Consider the following 14,786-nt stretch of genomic DNA (forward strand, 5'->3'; position numbering starts at 1 on the left):
TCGCCATGCCATGGACCTGGAAATGTTTATCACTGGACCCGCCATGGAATTATCCATACATCAGTTACACGTTTTATGTCCTTCTCACCACGACCACCTATATTTTTTCAACCGGATACAAACCGTCAAATATCGACAATGTTTAGCAAGTTTGTCCAAGAAGGTCATGTCAAAATTTTTTTAAATGCGTATATATTTCGCAAAATTATCTGATTAATGCTATCAAGATTTCATACACCTAATCCTTACATAAACATGGTCGACAAACAACACTTCCATTATTTCTCATTTATTTTTAAGGATAGACTAGAGGTGTGAGCGATGGTGTTCAAACCCCAAAAGCAAGAAAAGTAACCATCAATTGTAAATGTTAATTTTTAATGTGAAGGAGAAAGAAAACTCCCGCAATGTCTTAGAGTTACAACAAGTTTGTTGATGGTTCCGAGGGCTTTATGTAAGATGTTGTCTTTCTGGCACCCAAAGCTCTTCCCATCTCACAGACAGCTTATTTTTCACACAGATCGAGAAGATGAAAACTGCGAGCAGACGTTTGTTTATCAATATGCGTCTGTAAGCTTGATGTTGAGGAGCCTGCGATAGCTTTGTGTTTCCCATCACCCCCCTGTCTTCCCAGCAAGCTCTGAGGCCCGAGTATAAGCAGCTCGCAGCTCGCTCCGCCATTATCCTCTCCCCCTCCTTCCCTTTCTCGCACTAAGAGGCGTTTAATTTACTGGGGAGATGGAGACTGCGGGTGTTGAATTCCCTCCATCGTGTCTTTGTTTAATGTTCGTCCTCTCTCAATCCTTTAAAACACAAACACGCACGAAATGTTTAGCACAACACTAAAGGCCCTTCTTAGCCAGAAAAACGAGGGCGAATGTCTGATCAAGTGAGGCTGAGTTTTTATAGAACACTCGTGTAAAAAGTTCTAAACTCGTTTAAACGTTCGTGTATTCGTGGGGTTATTATGACACTTCTCTCTTCCCTCCATGCGATCCAAGAAAAAAAAAAGGTATACTCTATCTTAATATTTGCCAGAAGAAATGCAGTTAACATCATCAATGCAATTCATGTTTTAACTGTAATTATTTCTATAAATTAAATTAACTATTATAGGGACATATGTATATCACCGCAAGCAAACCAGTCCTGTAAACAGATGCCACATGCAGAGAAAGAACAGAGTGCCTGGGACGAGAGCTGAACCCAGGACAGCCAACCTTCAAGAAAGGAGGAAGGGAAAGAAAGAAGAGAGGAGGATATGAAAGGAAGGTGATGTGGAGTGATGATGAGGATAAAGCGATGCACTTAACGAAAATCACGGAAACCGCAGACCAAAGAAAAAACAAAACAAAATAGAGGGGCAATGGGGAGGGGGAGCCTCCAAGCCATACACGAGGCCTTGTGTGCGTGAAGACGACGTGCATGGAGGGACGGAAGGTGGGTGCACGTGCTGGCAGGAAGGGTGGGGTGGCTGGCTGGAGGTAGGAGGCGGCCTGGCAAAAACCTGAATGCGGTCTTTATTTACATCTAAGCTGCTCTGTTTGTTGAAAATTGTGTTTATAGATCGAGTGACAGGCCCGGCGCTTTAAATCTTCTCAACATATCAGACCCCGTCCCTCGCCAGCCCTCGGCAGAAACTGATCTTCCCCCCACTCCCATAAGGGGGTGCTGCTTCCAGTTTTCTCTTCATTCTCTCAGTGTTTTTTTTTTTTTTCCTTTTCGTCTCCTACATCCATTCCTAGAGGGTGCTCTCTCTTTCTCCTTCACTCGCTCGCTGATAGGGGGCGCCCGTAGCGTCAGCGGAAGAGGAAATGACGATGTGTATTCGCCTTCATAAAACAGTCACTGCTCTCGCCTCAACTCTGGCCGCCAAGCGGGGGACCTACGAGCTTATCGCCCGGCGTCCCCTTCTCCCTCTGCTCGAAAAGATTAGCTTACAGCTAATTAACCATCTGGCTCCGTAACAACCGGAAGATGCCTGGCCAAAGGCTACCAACACTACATCATTACCATCTATTAGAAGTATCTTCTGTGGCCTCTTTAAACTCCTCCGCTCCCTTGAACCACCTCCCATCAAATCCCCCTACACAACTCAGATTCTGAGGTATGTATCTCTCTGGTGGGATGTCCTGAGATGTTAATTAAGACCGAGACAAACTCATCTCTGTAAAACCTTCAAACGTTTCTACAATCCACTTCCTCGTCACGAAAAAACGAGGGAGACTAGTTTGTAAAGTTATTTTTCTGAGCTCGACATGAAAGAAGCGAACGCGAAGACATCCTCCTGCGAGAGGCAAAGAGTTCTCTCCCCGCGTTGTAACCTTAACACGTATTTTATATCACAAATTCCTTCCCTTGACTTTGCCGTAGTCACTTCCTCCCCAGTTCCCACTTGCAGGCCGCTTATCATATTTCTTATCCTTCTTTCAGTCAACGCTGGTCTCAGAAATTATTTTTGTTCTCTCCCGCATCATCTGTTTCTTATCCTTGCTGCCATTTTCTGTCTAGTCTGATCATTTATTAAATAACGAGTCAATCTGAACACTTTAATCTCGTGGTTTCAAAATAATGCCATTGCTTGAAACTAAAATGAAGATTACCTGGAAGTTCGCATAATGCACAAGTGTGTGTGTGCTTCTTGGGTTGAGAGTAAAGGGTTGAGGGAAGAAAAGGGATGAGGGAGCCAGGTTTGGTAAACTGAGGCGAAGTCAAAGGTCAATAATAATGTCCAACAATATGTCCAAGCCCTGAACCCCTTAATCCACCAAATCCGTTTACCTACCCGGTAAGAGAAAGGGTAGGATAGTGCAAAGGGTGTTAGGGGTTACAGGCCAACAAAAACGTAAGCGCAATAGGTGTCCATCCATCTATCCAATGTCCCATCCCGAGCTGGGAGGAATCTCTAAAAGTCAGGTCGCGTGTGACAAAACGCTGAAATTTGCCAGAAGTCACACGCATGCTAAAGAATGGTTGTCATCTGAGGCAAAGATTTACGACATCCTCCACCTAGCTCACCTTGCTGTGTGTAAGGCGAGTGGTTTACAAAGAGGAAGAAAAAAAAAAAAGCCAGCCAGAAATCATCAGTCATATGACGTGTACATAATGGTTTTCACCAGGTAAGCGGGGCTCACCTTTTCTCACCTGGGCAACACCTTCCACCTCTCCCACCCCCAACCCCATCGACGCATCGTCTGTCAAGTTGTCCTGACGGTGCGGAGGTGTCACGTAGTTAGGTGAAGATCAGGCGACACTAGACAGTGGATTCCCCAACTCCGCCGTTCCTACGCCAACCCAGCATCCCCATTCTCTCACACACATTCTGCCTCTTCCCCCATCAAAGCAGCTGTCAGCTAAAACCCGAAATCCTCCAACATCAAACGCCTTTTCAAGCTCGGTGTGTTGGTGGCAAGAAATACCATTTCAATTCTTTCTTTATCACAGCGTGTCTTTAACTTAATCACATCCATTTCTCGGCAGAAATTACCATGACGACGACGACGATGATAACGAATGTCGTGGATTTTTGTTTAAAAAAATACAAGTAAAATTTACTAAAACAAGGCAACTAGTATAGCCTATATTTATTTTTTTTACTATTAAAACTATGTTAAACTAAAATATACACTAAGCTATGTAAATCATATTTACGAAACTATAAAAGCTATACATACTTATCAATATAGAAACTATTTGAGAATTGAACTATTTACACTCACTAAACAAAATGTGTTTCGTATGGTTTTTCTTTATCCTTACTGTGTAGTACTACTGAAACAGTCGAAGAGGATCCAGAATGCCTACAAGCTATTTTTTAAAGTTGATATGTAATTCCTTCTTGACATAATAACTTCACCGAGGTTTCAATATTGACTGTATAAAATACAACTCTTGTTCCTCCAACTGAAGGTAGGAATGCGTGGGTCACACACTCAGGACCGTGTTATTATCATCAAGCTTCTTGTGCAACGATGATGATTTTTGCAACTGAAACGTGTATCCACCCATCGCACAGATAATATTTCCTCTCATGCACATTTATGTACAAACCAGATTTCCTCTTATGCACACACTTCTGTAATAGAATTTCCTTTTATGTTTCCTTTTGTAAAGTTTCCTCTCGTGTACACTTCTGTGACATAAGCGTTCCTATTGTTCACACTCCAGTAGTGAACACAAAAGTCCTCTTACCCATACAGTGAGAAACATCAAGGTTCGTCTAATGCACACTTATGTAACATAAAATTGCTCTTACACACACTTCGTTATGGAGGAGCATAAAGTTTCCTGTGCACACTTTTGCATGCAGCTCGTGTGCTTTCGTCGTCAACATCGCTCTCTTAAAAAAAAAAAAAAAATATTCTTGCAAAAGAGGGTGCAGACAGAGAAAGAGAAAAAAAAAAACTCTCAAACTTTGAAAGGAAAGTTCCAGAAAATTCTTTAAACTTCTTTCACAACGTGTCGGTTGAAGAAAAGAAAAAGGTTTAGCATCTTCTGTGGAGCTCGGTGTGAACAAGCTGCTCGCGGCCTGCCGTCTGGTCTAGCTCTAAAAATATGAAATGATGACTACTTGACGATGCGGAGGATGGCAAAGTGAGGCAGATGAAAATCGCATCATACCATCGCCTGGATGAGGATTACTGCCCCTCCTGGATACCCACCCGCACCCTCTTCCTCACCCCACGGGAGAGGTGGGGGCTGAGATAATGAGCTTCGCATACTGCAAGGTTCCCTCCCTTGTCAGTTAGCAATCTTTTCCTCCCATGTCAGTTTACATTCTCTCTCCCCCCAACTCTAATTCAATCGACTTGGTACTGCTTTGCTTTGAGCAACATAGCAACACATTATCAATCTCCAGTCACCTGCCCTGCGACTGGTCATGTGGTTGTGATGACCTCTGACCTATTGTTGTTTGGAGGGAAAAACTTTCTCTGATGGCCGATTTCGCTCTGACCAACGAGACACCAAGAGGTAGTAGTAAAAAAGACTGTTGTTGGACCGTAGCTCTACACCGGAGAGACAATTTGGGGACCTTCAGACCTCCAGCGGTTGAGGACAGAAAATGAGAGATAAAGGACCTTGCGGGTATCTGTTGTAATTTGGGGTACCACACTGTGTGCCCCACCTACCCTCCATTGAAGTAGAGAAAAAAGACAAAAATGCGCTATGTTCGGATCAGATCCTTTTTTTATTTTTGCCAGGACCTTAGAGGTCTCAGCCAGGGTGGCTTCCATTGGAACTTTCTTGCATGCCGAAGGGGTTTGGCAAAGACCATGCTGTCACTACCGCCAGATGTAAAATCTCATCCTGTCCACATACTAAACGCGATGCGCTCGTCAACGAGTTTGGGGGAAAAAAATTCTCCCGTTTCTATCAGAGCAAAAAACCTGTATCTTCTTCCTGTTAAAAAAAAGTATTAAAAGAAATAACGTACATCCCGCCCCATCTCCTTGCAGCCTCCGACGAGTGGCTGACCCCTGACCCTTTTGGCGGGACCCCCGATGACCCGAGGCGTTGGCATCAAAGGCAGACGACTTAACTCGCGAAAGGTTATCCGAACGAAAATTTGAAGAGGGGCAGCCACCCCAGATTTTGGGATGGAGGAAGAAGTATGCAACATGGATGTGAACAAGTGAGTCATGTGTGTGTGTTCGCTACAAAAATATAGTTCGTGCATACCCGTATCTACACTGCTTTCAGCAGTTTAAAAGTCGTGTATACCTGTAACCGTACTTCATTTTAACAACCATCTTACAGTGGGAACACCACCATCTCACCTGTACGCACTCTACGAAAGCTAAACAAACGAGCTCTGCGTTCAGTAGGGTCTCGTTCCTTGTGTCACCGGCTCGGGTGATGGAGAACTCCTTTCAAAAGCGGTTAAACTTTTTTTTTTCATCGCTTCGATTGAAACATCGGGCGCCAATCCTATGAGACAGTTGTAAGGGAGCGAGAGTTGTTCTCACTTGTGCCAACTGGATTCTGCAACTCCCAGAAACCAGAGAACCTTTGTTCACAATTGAGCGCCCTTCTAGTCTCCGACGGTGCACTGCGGCTTTAGAAGGAAGAGGGGGAAGTTGCCTCCCCTTTTGTCGACGATGAAATGAAAATTTGCTCAACATGAATGCAGATTAAACATTCGAAAATTTCACAGCCAACAAGACCACGCAGACCTCGCCGGGGGGATCATACAAAGACGTTTTACCAGCTCGCGAGTCTTCGAAAAGTAGTTTGAGGTCAGGTCACCTGACCCCTTCGCTCCCCACCCACCCTACCGAGCCTTCTCACCTGCTCTATCGCAGGAACACACCCTTCCACGCGCCCCCTCAGACGCGTTTCCTCTTTCCGAAACGCAAACATTCCAACCACCAGTCGTTCTAAGAGAGAGAGAAGACATACACAGCCTCGTGGTGCAGGAGATGAGACTGAGGATTAGTACCTGAGGACATTGCACCTAACCGTGCACAGAAATCTCAAATTTGTGTCTGCTTACATGTTTCGCTGACTCGGTTTCGAACTCGCGACTGGAAGACACTTGCTAAGCTCTCGGTCGAATTTTTCAGTTTCTTGAACATAAGGCTCTCCTGTGGCGCAACAGTTAGCACCAATTCAGTTAAGACTCGAAGTCCTGGGTTCAGATCTTACCTCAGACACTTTTTTGGTCCATTTAAATACATTAATTTGCTATCCATTGATATTCTGGAAGGAAAGATACCGACAACTTCGAAAATTTTAAGAAAGAGATCTCATCAACTGTTGAAAAATGAAGCGACAGAATAACTAGATAGCAGATTTCACAATTCCGTCGTTTTCAAGTTAAAAAATTCTCCGATGGTTAAGAAATAAAACTTCAAAACGGTGAATTCTATATTCGTGACCACAGAAGGTTTTTTAAACTCTGTAAACGGGTGCGACAGGCGGGGAGAAAAAATATCTGGTATGCGGGAGGCGAGGTTTGAACCCAGGACATCACAAGCGAGCGTGCTGGAGCGATAGCACCCCAAGGGGAAACCACAACCACTCTACCCCGCTAGAATTAAAACGTAATCATTCCGACTTCCTCACTTTCCTCGCAAAGCCACTTGGCCCTGTCGGAGCGTGCAAAGCGAGTGACACCCGAGACTGCGACCTGTCTGCTGTGACCAGCTTTACGGGTGGAGGCGTGCAGCTCTTGCTGGCTGGACGAGTCGACGCGTCGCCCGAAACCCGACTCCTCCGCGGGTCACGAGTTAAAAAACAAAAAACAACTACCTGCCGAGAGACACCTACGCGATTAACTCTCCTGTTTGATGACGCGTTTACCGTTTTTTGTTTGTTGTTTTTTGTTGTGCCAGCAAAGTCCCGCATTCAATATTTAGAGGATTTGATTGGAGATGTCTGTTCCTTTATACTGTGCGTACCTCAATATGAAGTTATTATTGTTGTTTGTTGTGCAAGTTTCCTACCTGGCCCAAAAGCACTCATCCTTAACTTTCATTGGACAGGGGTAATCACCAGCTTTACGTGTCCTAGCCCCCTGCTGTCGGCTCCCCACCCCCTGTCGCCTGTCGTCCTAACACCCTGGCCTGGGCCGATCAATCCTTGCAGAGGCGGGGTGCGACAGCATTACACAAAGCCCTCGGGTAACCCGACCGCACTTCACACAGACCTTCTTGCTTGCGGAAATAAGCCATGGCTAAAGGCCTAATAAAACATGTGTGCAGGAGTTGGGTGGTGGTTGTGGTAGTAGAGGTAGTTGGGGGACACGAGGTGGGGTGTGGCGCTAGGGGAGGTGTCGGGGGTGAAAATTAATTTCTGTACATTCATACAGTGATGCCAAAAGTCAACATCGAAGACCGAGGCGCTCGACGAGTGCAGTGTACTTCCGAATAACCAAATAACACCTTGCTAAGCAGCTTCAGGTACTTGGGAGCAACCGTCTCCAAGGACGGCATCTACCATCCCGTGTCCGCATCAAGATGGTAACAGCAACAGCGGCAATGGCTAGACTAGATAGGATCTGGCATAGCCATCAGATAAGGTTCATTAAAAGCATAATCTGTACAAATCCATGGTAGTGCCAATTCTGATGTACAGATGTGACACCTGGACAATGCTCGCCGTAACGGAAAGAGAATCCAGTATTCAAGAACATGAGCCTGAGGAGACTGCTTTGGATCTCATGCAGAAACATAGAACCAACGACTTTGTACAGTTTGAGAAGAAGTCCTCTTTGAAAAGAAGCCCACAATCTACCCGCTTTGGCACAAAGCTCGTCGCAAGAATGAGAATAAATGTCTGACAACGTTTCTGAGTTTTCCCATCCTTTCCAGTCTGTCAGAAATTCATGAAAAACGAAATTATTTTCCGTCCACTGTTAATTAATTAAACGAAATCCTGCTGAAAGAATTAACAAGTCTTTCAATTTCCTCACCCATCCACCTCACGGCTCAGTGGGTTGCGAGTGCGAAGTTTCTTTTCAATATGCCTACAGGTGTGTTTATACTTTAATAAAATAGAAGATGCGAACGATTCATGAAATCGATTCCAAATTTTTCTTCTCTCGACTTTAAGCTGGTTGTAGTCCACGTGGACTAATGTTACTGAAACGATTCACAAACTATAGTAGAGGAGGGTGGAGTGAACTAAACGGACACAGGAAGGGGGCATTTAGGGGAGAGGAGGAACAAATAATGAGCGTTGGGGAGGAGATTTTGCAAAAAGATGGTAGATAAGGGTGTAAGCTTATAAGTAGAGGTATGGCGACACCAATACCCGACAGAAAAGCTTCCTGCGATGGGTAGCATGATGAATGATAAATAAAACATACTTATGTATGTTACCGAGTTTCACACAGCCAAAGCCATGTGTGTGTGTGCGTTTGTTTGTGTGTGTGGTGGTGGTGTAGTGGTGATGCATGCAGGAGGCGGGATTGTCTGGGGGACACCTGAAGACGTTTGCTAGTTCCCCGGATGAAGACAATAGCGGTTTGCTATCACGTGACGTAGCACGGACGGCTGGCCGCCTTGTCACTTTTGCCCGCTGACAATCTGCGCGTCAGCTTCCTATGACAAATGGCATGTCACCGAGCTGACGTCCCCGTAGGACACACTACACTCAAGCCAGGCTGTTCTCGTGAATGTGGCACTGAAGTATATTCCCAGTAAATGATGGTAATCTAGCAACAACAACAACAACAACAACAATTATGTCCCTAAAAACAATATACTAATAACATTGATACTATTTTTCAACATTCTAGCAAATTTACTTGGATTCCTTCGAGGGTTTACTTTTTATTTTATTATTTTTATTTATTTTTATTTTTTTTGGCAAATAAGAGCTTGTTTACGACATAGAATTATTCTTCAGTCTGCTGGCCTCCAAACACACTTAACTGAATATCTTCTTGAAATGAATACGGAAATAAAAATATTCTGCAGCTGACAATGATGTGCTAAGATTATGACACCATTAAACAGAACCATGTCATTTCATAACAAAATGTTGTATTGTGTGACAGGACTCTCAATGGATGGTTGGTCAACCACAGAACTGTTTAACATGCTTCATCCTTAAAAATTGCAATAAACGGTGCATTGTTATATTATTTCAAACGTGTTTGTTAATTCTCAATTCGATATTCCTGGTAGGTCGCCCGAGACCACAAACATTAAATGTTTCATTTTACTGCACCCGTCAACCTGCCTTTCAAAAGGCGCTGGTCTCGGAATAAGTGGCTGGGAGGACAGGAGGAACAGTGCAAATATTCCTGATGTCAAGTATCGCAAATATTATGTGCAACATTTTATGCTATCTCTCGTGTTTATGGTCCATAACCCGTCCACAGGCTGAGGCGAGAATCTTTTTCTGACTTTTTCCGGTTGAATATTGCAAAGAAGCAAGAATGGTTTGGGAAGTGTGTACACGGTGACAGTTATGTAGTCTGGATGACAACGACAGCACCTAACGTTACCAACACTACATCGTCGACGACACCATTATATCATCATCAGCATCATTTGTTTTGAAATGATAATTGTGACTTGTCAAGCTTCTTCCAGGTGTGAAAAGTTACGTTTGCTTGTCTCGAACTGCTGCCATCCCACCAGATTATTTTAAGAACAATGCTATCAACCCCTTATATCTTTCCCACCACTAGTGTTTTTTCCCCCTCTCTCAAAATAGAAAAATATTTTCATACTATGACACGCACCCTCCCCTTGACGTGTCTAAAAATATATTCGGTCATCCTGCAGGAACTTGTCAGACAAAATAACTGTTGCGTCTACACACTGCCCTCGACAAGTAATCAAAATTATTATGCCAATGGCTGAATGAGATATTTTCGGACTCCAAATACCAAAAGGAAACAAAATATTATGTAAGGTCGTCTCTAGAACTATTTTTACTTTCGTTTTAAACAGTGATATCACTTGACCAGCTGGCATTAATGTGAATACAGTTAACTTGCTTGATGGGTTAACACTTTGTGCTATGTAGTCTTTAAAGGAATAAAATTTAGACTATTCCATTATTTATAGTGCGATGCTGTGTTTATTTAAGCTTTTAATAACTGATTATTCCCGCCTTTTGCTTCACAAAAATTGTTTTAATCAACACAAGTGAGAATATCTACAATTCTTTCAACGTAGGTCTCTTTTTAGTTCAAAGGAAACTTTTTGATTTCGTATTACACAACATTTAAACAGTCCGTTTATCTATATTTGAAGTTCAGTGTAGACAAACGGAAAGAAACAGACAAAGAGCAAGTTTTATTGCACGAATGGTGGAAGGCAAGATAAACTTCACAGCACGATAAAGATGTGAATGGAGGCTTTGGGACCAAGAAAGAAGTTCGACTTCATGGTTTAAGATGTGATTCAGCCTTCTGAGTATCCACATACACTTAACAATTATATACATCAAGACTTGCTACCCCTGTTGGCAATTGCGGGAGGCCGCACGTGTCCTTGTCTATCCTTAAGGTAACGTCACCTCTACTTCATGCACACGGCCCCAAAGATTTCCGTTGGCCCCCAGTCTGCATCCAACGACAGCAACACAGGCCGGCGATTATGCACCGCGCGGACGGCGGAGAAAATAAAACCAACATAAGATAGGAAAAAGAGGAACTGACTGGCTGGCTTGTTTTCTCATGTCTGCAGGGCGAAAATTAACAGCCACACCATCGCCTCCGTTCTCATTGTCATCTCCACTCGTAACTTTCTCCTTTTTTATTTTTTTTTACGACCACACCTGACAGAAAGGGCAGACAATTTTCATAGCTGTATCTTTTAAAACGTTGGCGCTTTCGCCCGTCCATATTCAACAGTCCCACGGGTGCAAATGCGCCTCCGCATTGAGGCGTGATCGGGGTGGTGGGGTGATGCCGGGGGACAACCCCGCGACAGTCCCATTACCCCCCTTTCCCTTATTTTTCAAAACAGCTTTATTTCTTTTTCTGTCCTTCCGTCTTCTTTCATTCTCTGTCGTCTCTTTATACTTTTTTTTTTTCAAAGGCCAATCTTGATGAAAGCCGGGTAGCACAATTCAGGACTGGCAGGACAGCCTAAGGGACCCGCCACACAAAGCCAGTAACAGGCAAGAAGTGAGTCTCCCGCCCGGCAGAGGCACCCGACTACAAGTCGGAGCTACTCCTCGTGCACAAAAAAGCAAAAGAACCCTTTGGGGTCTAGTCAGGTTCTCGCTCCTAGGAGAAGCCAAATCCCTGCCTACTTAGCCCCCTTTCTTCCTTTCTTGGGGTACAAAAGTCCTGAACATCATTTAGTAACATCAACAGCGTAGTTTTTTACTTTACCTACACCGTGGAGACATACCGGGTGGGAAAAATGGCGCGAACAAAGGCTGCGGCTTTACAACGCCTACAACGGTTCTGTAAGAAAAGGATTTAAGGAGAAAAAAAAACCAACAGAAAACACGTATTTTGTTTAGGAAATTCGTTTAAATTTTTTCAGGGTATTTGGTTAAGGTAAAAAAAAAAATTTACAACTACTACTTAAAACGTTTGAAACTAGCAGATTTCCATTGTTCCATTTTATTATTTCGGTTTGTGTAAAATAATAAAATATGTGTAAAATGTTTGTAATAAAACGATTGGTTTACCGGTATGAATGTTCATGTGAACTAATCTCGGTTTGACATGTTCTTAAAGATAGCAAGAAACTGTCAACAGCTTTGGTAAGTGAATATGAAAACCGGAATAACAGGGTGGCCATTGGCTGCATGACTGTTGAAAATTGAGTTTGAGCGAAGATTTGACTTCATTCTTTCTCACACTCTTCTACCCAACCTACACACAGGAAAAAAACGTTCCTTTCCCCCAAAAAAATACCCACCCCTCCTCACAACCTCCCATCCTTACAACCTCCGAGGTTCCTGCTTATCCTCCCCTGTACCAGTGCCGTGAATCACGTCATGCCAATTGTTCTGAGCTTCTGTTTTCATTTCTGTGGGACGGGCCTGTCACGACCGCTGACACCATTCGGGAATCACGGCTTATTTCCCGGGTTATTTCCCCTTCCTACGAGTTACCTCCCATCGAAGGCGCTTGGCAGGTGACATGGCTTTCCTGTTTTGAGGTTTCAAGGGGATAAATGAACTGCAGGTGGGGGAGCATGAGGTCTCCATTGTTTTAGGCGGCCGGGCATAATTTAAAATGTCTGTATCAACTGGCAGCTTTAGTTTCTCTCTCCCTTTCCCTCTCGCACACGCACACACACATATACACACACAATGTAGACTGTAAACGCATTAAATCATTGATTCAGCCTAGGATTAATAACCATTATTTCAGTTGGTAATGATGCCTGAAATGCGAGCCTTCATTTAGCCTAACTGAAACCACTTTCCCCATCAAACAATTCCCTTCAACATTCATCCTTTCCCTAGAAGTAGGGAACTCGCTCACGTGCAGGTTGATACACAAGGGCCGCCTTCGAGAACTTTTCAAACAATTGCTATATAGTTCCTGCCCTGTTGTCCTTGGCCCATCATGGTGACAAGCAGGGGAAAACAACATTGCTTTATTTAAAAATATTTTGACAGCCTCTAGAGAGTGTTGTGCCAGGAGGCACCATGAAGGGAAGAGAAAAGCTTCATGCCAGCTGATCCACCGTTTCCCTAGGTGATAAACAAGGAAGATGAGGGGAAGGTGTATCGACTTTATCAGTCACATGCCACACCCATGAATAAAGTCAACAAAATAAGCAAAACAGGCATGACAGAGGAACTACCACAAGGGTTACTACCTTCAAGTACTAAAAGTATAACTTGTTTAGTGTTGAATATACATATATCTGCTCAGTAGTTACAGAGATGTGAAACTCTGGAGTAAATTAGTGTTAGCATGTTAAATGTTCCTTTAGTATTAATATGTTAAATGTTTCTTAGCTGACAAGCTAAACTACCTTTATAGTAAGATAATGCTAACATTCAGGACTTTTCACCCACAACATTTAGCGTAGAAAGAGTCTGCAATTGTTTATTTAAAGATGTTAACATCCAGGATATGTTCTTAGTTAACCCAACATCAACCTCTCTCTCACATGCACACACATCAGAACCTTCTTTTTAAAAAAAAAAACCCTCTGAAATTCTTTTCATAACAGGAAAATCAATGATCAAATACTTCTGTTTATATCTCACATTGTCAACAGTTTTTTTTCTTTCGTTTATGCTTAATGAAACCTTGCTTTATGTACACATGCACAATACTAGACATCTGCTTGCCAACATACTACAGGACAAGGAGGACTTCCATGTTGAAATGGTAAGAAAATTAAATTTGAGCAATATATGGTATGTGTGGATGTTCATTTGGACTTGACTTACCTGCATGGGCGTGATGAGGCCCTGTCAAAGTGCAAAGAGTCAGCAGTAAGAGAACTGTGTCAGCGAGAGACTGGCCGCCTGCAGGTCTGGAACCCTGCATGGTCTTCACTCGGGAAATACTCATTGATCCAGAGTCCCTCGGGCGCGCATAGTAGCATCCACCGCTGTCCCTTCATTCAGTCTGTCGTTCTGCCTGATCTGAAGCACGCAAACACACACACACAAACACACACAGATGTTAGAATGCAATGTCAACGGGAGAAATAAAATACATTAATATCAAATGCCCACTAAAGAAATATCACAACTTCATAAAATGCCGACATAAAGCAAACTGCTACGCCATCTGGTGGCAGAAACCCCTAAAAATGGCGCATGCCTTTCATGATTCATATGTACCTTATTGTTTAAGCACTAAAACCAGACAGCAAGTTATTTCCATAAATAAAGTGGGGTTTTTTTTCTTCTCCCTCCTTTCTTTTCATGTGCTTAACTTAGAGCAGGCACGCATCGTGGTCTTCTTTCTCAGTAGTACTGGAAAAGTATGCAGGCGGGACTCGCATATTTCACACAGTAACTTATGATGAAAACAGCTGACTGTGACATAATGATTTAGTTAATACACATGCCAGTCCTGGGAGCAAGCAGAACACAAAAGGCTTTTGTATGGTAATATATCAATATTTGTGTTAAAACAAAAAAAAGGTCTAGCAACAGTGGCTGGCCTAATTTAATTGTAAAAAGTAAACATATAGAGTAACAAACATCAAGTGTTGATACTGGTCATTATATAGGTCTTTCAATGCTGAATACAAAACAGTGCTAAGTGGACCTTGTTGTCTACACTTTGAATTGCAACAGGAATCCCTGTCCATTATACTTTTTCTTTTATGCTAAAGTGTGCTAAACACCAAGGTCCATCACATGCACAGCCACAGAAATCAGAATACAGG

At 43.2% G+C, this 14,786-nt stretch overlaps 1 protein-coding gene across 3 annotated transcripts in view; it reads right to left on the reverse strand.

Moving 5' to 3' along the window:
• LOC112567687 (cell adhesion molecule-related/down-regulated by oncogenes-like) overlaps window positions 1-14,786 on the reverse strand; it is a 206,065-nt gene that overhangs the window by 26,300 nt on the left and 164,979 nt on the right. For all 3 annotated transcript variants that reach the window (XM_025244431.1, XM_025244432.1, XM_025244430.1), the window contains one exon: window positions 13,834-14,031. In XM_025244431.1, coding sequence (XP_025100216.1) covers window positions 13,834-13,957 — 124 coding nt within the window. In that variant the 5' untranslated portion in view covers window positions 13,958-14,031. The remainder of the gene's footprint in view (window positions 1-13,833; window positions 14,032-14,786) is intronic.

This window comes from Pomacea canaliculata, linkage group LG7, assembly GCF_003073045.1.
Source record: "Pomacea canaliculata isolate SZHN2017 linkage group LG7, ASM307304v1, whole genome shotgun sequence".
NCBI lineage: Eukaryota > Metazoa > Mollusca > Gastropoda > Architaenioglossa > Ampullariidae > Pomacea > Pomacea canaliculata.